The sequence below is a fragment of the Tribolium madens genome, unplaced genomic scaffold, assembly GCF_015345945.1.
Source record: "Tribolium madens isolate multiple individuals breed KSU strain unplaced genomic scaffold, Tmad_KSU_1.1 Scaffold_96;HRSCAF=242;Tcas5.2_LG5, whole genome shotgun sequence".
Classification (NCBI taxonomy): Eukaryota; Metazoa; Arthropoda; class Insecta; order Coleoptera; family Tenebrionidae; genus Tribolium; species Tribolium madens.
Genome location: NW_025401068.1, coordinates 12,203,254 through 12,209,253, shown reverse-complemented (window position 1 = coordinate 12,209,253; position 6,000 = coordinate 12,203,254). Strand labels below are relative to the sequence as shown.

The following is a 6,000-nucleotide window of genomic DNA, read 5'->3' as shown; positions in this document are numbered from 1 at the left end:
AGAATAATTTAAATCGTGTGATCTTTTTAGATAATTGAAGTTAACTAAATCGCTCAAAACTGTCTAAAATAACTAGAGTCTGGAAATTTTTAGACCAATTTTGACAAAAAAAATGCATAATCCAAAAACAAAATAAAATTTCGCACTTAAAATACTAACACATTTTTTATATTACTTTAATTTATATAAATTATTATTTTCTGGCAGCAAATGATTTAAAAAAAAAACGCTTGGTTCCATACTTTATATTCACCCTGTATGTATTTATTTTAGTTTTAGTAGATTTTTGAGAAATTTTAGAAACCTGTTGTCCTATTCAAAATAATGGCAACAAGTAATAATTAAATACGTAATTTTTTTCAAAAATTAAAGTTTTGTTGATATTTCCTGAGAATTATAAAAAAATCACTACTTTTTTGTGGGATTGTGACAACACCTGAGTGTTTTTAAAGATTTCAAAAACAATTTTTGAGAAAAGCTTCTCGCTTACCGTTGTTGATCCCACTAAGCGGCTTCCTCATCGCCGCATCATACTTATGGAACCTGGGGGCCATCGTCAGACTACTGACCGGCAACGACGCCGGACAATACCCCTCAGTAATAAACGGATGTTGCAACAATTCCGTCACTTTTGGACGTGATTTCGGATCCGATTGCAACATAATCATAATCATATTCTTCGCAACCGGCGAGATGTTCGTAGTGAAACTAAAGACCAAAAATAATCACAAAAAACCCCCAAATAAATCCCTCCAACTCACTGGTATTCGCATTTTTTAATCCTAGAGTACGTTTCTTTAAGCGAACGTGTTTCAAAAGGCGGCTTTCCCGCAAGCAGTGTGTACATGATGCACCCTATAGACCAGATGTCCACCTCGAAAGAGTGCCCCTTCTTCTGGAGGATTTCTGGGGCGATGTAATTGGGGGTACCACAAAGTGTCTTTTTTCGTTCGCCTTCGTATTCTATCGTTGCGGCTAGACCAAAATCGCCGATTTTTACTGTTAATTCATCGTTGAGGAAAAGATTTCCGAGTTTGAGGTCGCGGTGGATGATGCGTCTCTGGTGGAGGTAACTCACCCCACTGAGGATTTGACGCATGTAGAAACGAGTCTCGGGCTCCGTGAGCATTTTTCGGCGCTTTTGGAGCTCCATCATAGACTAAACCGAAAAAATCACAAAATAAATAAAAACTTTGGTAATTATAGCTTAGACATCTACTATTTACTTAAATATTAGTTTAGGTGATAACTCAAACACAAATATTTTAATTTCCCATAGTTTGACTCAATCAAAAGCCCCGATAAAGAAAACAAATACGCAAAGAACGCAATTTGGGGAGACTGACTCCAGACAGCCCCCTTATTGCACCAAATCACTCACCCGCTTTCGGCACAGTTCCAAGACGATGTAAATGTTGTCATTATCCTCAAAAAAACTATAAAAACCGACAATATTTTTGTGTTTCAAAGACTTGTGTATTTGTATCTCCTGGGTCATTTTCTCTTTCTGGTTTTCCTTGACTATGAGTTTTTTCGAGACGACTTTCCCGGCAAACGTCTGACTGTTTGCCACATTTGTGATTTCGTAGCATTTTGCAAATCCACCCTGAAAAAACGGCCACTATCAGATTAACGTTTCGACAAAAACAACACTCACCTTGCCGAAAAACTGGCCCTTTTTGTATCTTGTTTTCGTGTTCTCATCGTATATGTACTCAGGAACTACGACAAAATCGTCCACTTTTGACATTTTCACTATTTATTGCAGGTTTTATTCAGAATTATTGGCTTTTATGGCGAGGCATCCACCAAGGCTTGAACAACTTTTGGCAGTTGAGATGATTTCAAATGCCGGCTTGTGATTGGTGGACTGGACGGAAAACGGTGGGGGGAAGCAAACTGTCAACGGAAGTGGCTATTCGCAGAACGCGATCGCATTAAACACAATTCGCCGAACAAAAATAGACTGAAATGAAACGGTTTTTATTGACCCAACAACTTGTTTGATCGATTTAAAATTAGGGCAAGGTTTGATCTTGACCAATGACATTATTTGCCAACCAATTTTTGTGTTATGCAACTAACGAAACACCCTTGTCGGGAGTGTTGCCTGACACTAAATAAAACAACAAAACTAATAACAATATTATTTTTTGCAAAAATACTTTAATGTCGAAAACAGAAAACCGTGCAAACCTTGTTTCAATTTTTGTAAGCAAATTGGAAGCAATGTCAAGTCTTTTTAATGAAACGTTGAAGAAAATTCCGTTTTTAATTGTTGTTAAATTACTGGAATCCACTTTTAAGCTCTCCAAAGTCAGGTTTTTGAAGGCTCCGGGATTGATGTTTTTTTTTGTTTTGGAAGGAAATGTGCTTACTTTAATGACCTTCATTTCAAAGAGTAGGTACTTTCGATTTAGAAAAATAATAATCCAAAAAATCCACAAATTGTAAAATATTGTAACTGAAGTAAGTGACCTCTCACATTGTTATTACGTTGTTATATTCAGTTTAATTAAACAAATTGTATAAATTAAAGGGCAAGTCGTGGTATTTTTATTTTTACGAAAGCTAAATTAATTTTGCATAAAGCTTCAATTAAAATAAAATCATAAGCATAAAACAACTTATGCTTGAAGTAAAATGAATATTTTATTTAATTAAGATCCAAACACGGTTTTTGTTTACTCGTGAGATAATTCATTCATTAATATTCAAGGGGCACATATAAGCTGTCCCAGAAAAAACTCTATCTTCAATAAAATCAATAAAAATTGAAAATGCAAAAAAATATTTTGAACCACCCTTTTATTTTGTCCCACACGAGCCGGCTATGGTGACAGGTGCAGACAGATTCGAATAGTTGCCATAGAAATTTATTGTAACTATAGTAACAAATAATTACAAAAATAAAAATCGTCATAGTAACAATAGAAAATTCAAACCAGTGGCGGGTAATCACTTTTTCACGTTTAATTTTTTTCTGTCATTTTATATTAAATTGGTTCAAAGATCGACAGATGTTGAATAAAAATGGGATTAAGGAGGTCCCTGTCTCATAAATCACACCGATCGAATTCATCTTCATTTTGCCCCACAATACCGCACGGCTAAAATTAAGTTTGTCGTGCCATTACAGAGAGGGTGGTAATATTGAGGGGGCTAGATTTATTACTTTTAATCCCTTCACGTGTGGTCACGTCTCAAGGGGTGAATCCCCCGCTCACGAACACACGAATTCTCATTTATCCCAAGATTTGCTGAAAGGGCGGCTCAAATACACACAAAACAAAAATCTATATGTGTATATATATTTATAAAAATTCGAAAAAGTGTATCTTAGAATTACCAAAATCGAGTAAGCAACTATATTGAAAAATTTTCATAAATGTCAAGCGACACAAATTTGACATTACAGATTGTCACTTTTGACACTTTTGACATTTAAGTTTATTATGTTCAAATAGCTCAAGGGTATTCTTTATTATTATGTCCTTTTGTACTGATAGTACCCCTTGGGGCTAATTCGGGAAAATAGAAAATGCGGGTACTGAATACCCCACAATTAAACTTCTTTTTTTTATCTCTTTTTTTTGAAAGAAATAATTTCTAATCAAAGCAACCTGATTGTCAAATTAGGTTTGCAACACTGAATAAAATGAGACAGAAACTACTGAGTATGTTAATCCAGTCGGCGCTCCATTTTTACGAAATTCAAAAAAGATTAAACAATCGCGTCATCCAATAAACCTCACGTCGTGATTGGTTCTCGCACAAAACCACGCCCCCTTTACATATCGCAGCTTTTGTTGCTAAATCCAGGAAGCAATCTCATAAATCTCCGAAGCCGCCAAAAACTAAGATAAAAATTCCTGAAGAACAAAAGCCTAAGCGCCAGTCGTACCACCACACGTCCCGAATAAATCACCTGAATGTCGCCTACTACACAATAAAAGAAAATCGACACTCACCTCACATTTCTTAAATAACCAAGGATTTCCGTGTGGATGCAATCGGGTGCAACATGCGCGCCAAAGCAACTCGTCGTCTGATTGGTCCACGGACCAAAACAAACGACTGTGTTGCTTACACTCGTTCACTGCTTCTAGTAGTAGGCCACGCTTTGTAGAGTGTGTTTAGTGGTCGTAGTTGGCGTCGATTGACGCGATCAAAACACAAGTGTTTTGATTTTTCGGAAACCAAATCGTGCATTTGTTTCGTACTTGTACAAACATCTTCAATGTTCAAGTGCTAGTGACTTTTGTGTTCTTGTGCAAGTGGGCTCTTGTCTGTTTAGTTTTTTTGTACACGTTCTGGATCTAGTTTAAGGGTACGAAATAGTTGATAAGACAGTTTTTGGGGCGGTTGGCATGACTGTTGCATTTGAAGGGCGGGGAAGTTTGGGTTTGGGTTCTGGTTTTAGGAAATTTTGTTTTATTTCTGGTTTTATTCAATGTCACCTTTTTGTAAAATATTCATTTATACGGAATTTTAATTTTTAATATGATTCAAGGTTAATGCTGAAATTTTTTATAACTACAATCTTGACAGGTCAATGCTTATCACAAACATGAAGTAAGTTGTCATTTTTAATTGTTTTTGTTTATATACTCCATTTTTAATAATAACAAATATCACGTGACAAGTCGCACTCACAATAGCCAATAATGAAATGTCATTTTTGACAGTTTGTGAAAATTGTTTTTCCTCGGGGTCACGTGTGCGTGTCGGAACGCATGTAGGAAGACTCACGCTGTGACTTTCTCACGTTGCCTGGTCACATAAACAACCTGCCAAACAAGAACCCGAATAAGTTCACCATTGGGAAAAATCTATTTTCATTTGATATTTTTCACATGTAATTTGCGTAAGATGTGTCCCATTTGGCCGTTTCCGGCGCAGAAGCGAGAAATTATACAACTGTCAAAGTGTCAACAGTTATATCAATCATAAAAGAACACACATGGTGTGGGCGATTTTTCCCGAAAATTTCATCTAATATTTCGAAGGAAAGTTTCCGTTTTTGTGATGTATGACAGCTGTCAACAATTGAGATGCGCTATCTGGTGGGAGTATGAGTATTAAAACTATAATGATGAGTATATAGGCTGCTTTAGAAATAAATGCAATGTTTTTAAGACAATTGATTTTTTTTTTGATAAAAAATTTATCGATATGGCAACGCTGTTTGATAGATAATGCAACAGCTGAGCTGCATTCTTGCAAGACGCTCCCGGGCATTGATCCTCTTCGCTTTTCGCAGAGTGCGTTCGCATTTCGAAATAAAAATTTGCAAGTTTTTATCGATTTTCGCCAATGTGCGTGAATTTTTGGGATATTTTTTTTTCTCAAGGTTGAAATGAGACGATAAGTATATGCAAATTGGAGAGTCGAAACTAAGACTGACGTGTTAAAGTAGCAGGCCATGAAACTATAATTTGGCAACATTGATATCAAATCAAACGTCACAATTTTATAGCCAATTGTGAGGGGAAATCTCATAACCTCGTCTTTACATTATTCAATGTGGCCAACTTAATTTCAAAGTCAGAGGCCACTTTGTACATATGAAACATAATTATAAAATAATTACTACATAGTCGGAGTGATTGGCAAAAAATACTTCTTATGTAATAACAGTTACGCAGTTTATTGGAAGTCAGGAAATACCATTTAAATATAGAAAGGTTAAAAGCAAATTCCTTTTCCATTTTTTTCGCCACTTTCTTTTTTGATTCATCAAGTGTGTTATTTCTCGTTACCACAAACAAGTCCTTGCACCTGAACCAGATGTTTTCTGTAACCTCTATTCAATATCAACTTATAATTTTAAAAACAATTGTTAGTGACAACTATGACATGTGTGACATTTGACATATCTACTCTAAATGTCATTGAGTAACCCAATGCTGCCAATCTTAATGTGCGTAATTCACCATATGACGCTTCTACCAACCTAACAATACTTTGATTTTGTTTATAAAAAAACAAACTATGGGT

At 35.6% G+C, this 6,000-nt stretch overlaps 2 protein-coding genes across 2 annotated transcripts in view; one reads left to right on the top strand and one right to left on the bottom strand.

The window, feature by feature from the left end:
* Nucleotides 1-1,898, bottom strand: part of LOC123012811 (serine/threonine-protein kinase polo) — a 6,681-nt gene extending 4,783 nt beyond the window's left edge. Inside the window, exons 1-4 of the mRNA XM_044410960.1 lie at nt 1,658-1,898; nt 1,382-1,606; nt 762-1,159; nt 491-708 (exon numbers count right to left, since the gene is read on the bottom strand). Coding sequence (XP_044266895.1) covers nt 491-708; nt 762-1,159; nt 1,382-1,606; nt 1,658-1,750 — 934 coding nt within the window. The 5' untranslated portion in view covers nt 1,751-1,898. The remainder of the gene's footprint in view (nt 1-490; nt 709-761; nt 1,160-1,381; nt 1,607-1,657) is intronic.
* A 2,200-nt stretch (nt 1,899-4,098) lies between these two features.
* LOC123012942 overlaps nt 4,099-6,000 on the top strand; it is a 58,326-nt gene continuing 56,424 nt past the window's right edge. The window contains exon 1 of the mRNA XM_044411185.1: nt 4,099-4,330. The gene's annotated coding sequence lies outside the window, so the exon portion shown is untranslated. The remainder of the gene's footprint in view (nt 4,331-6,000) is intronic.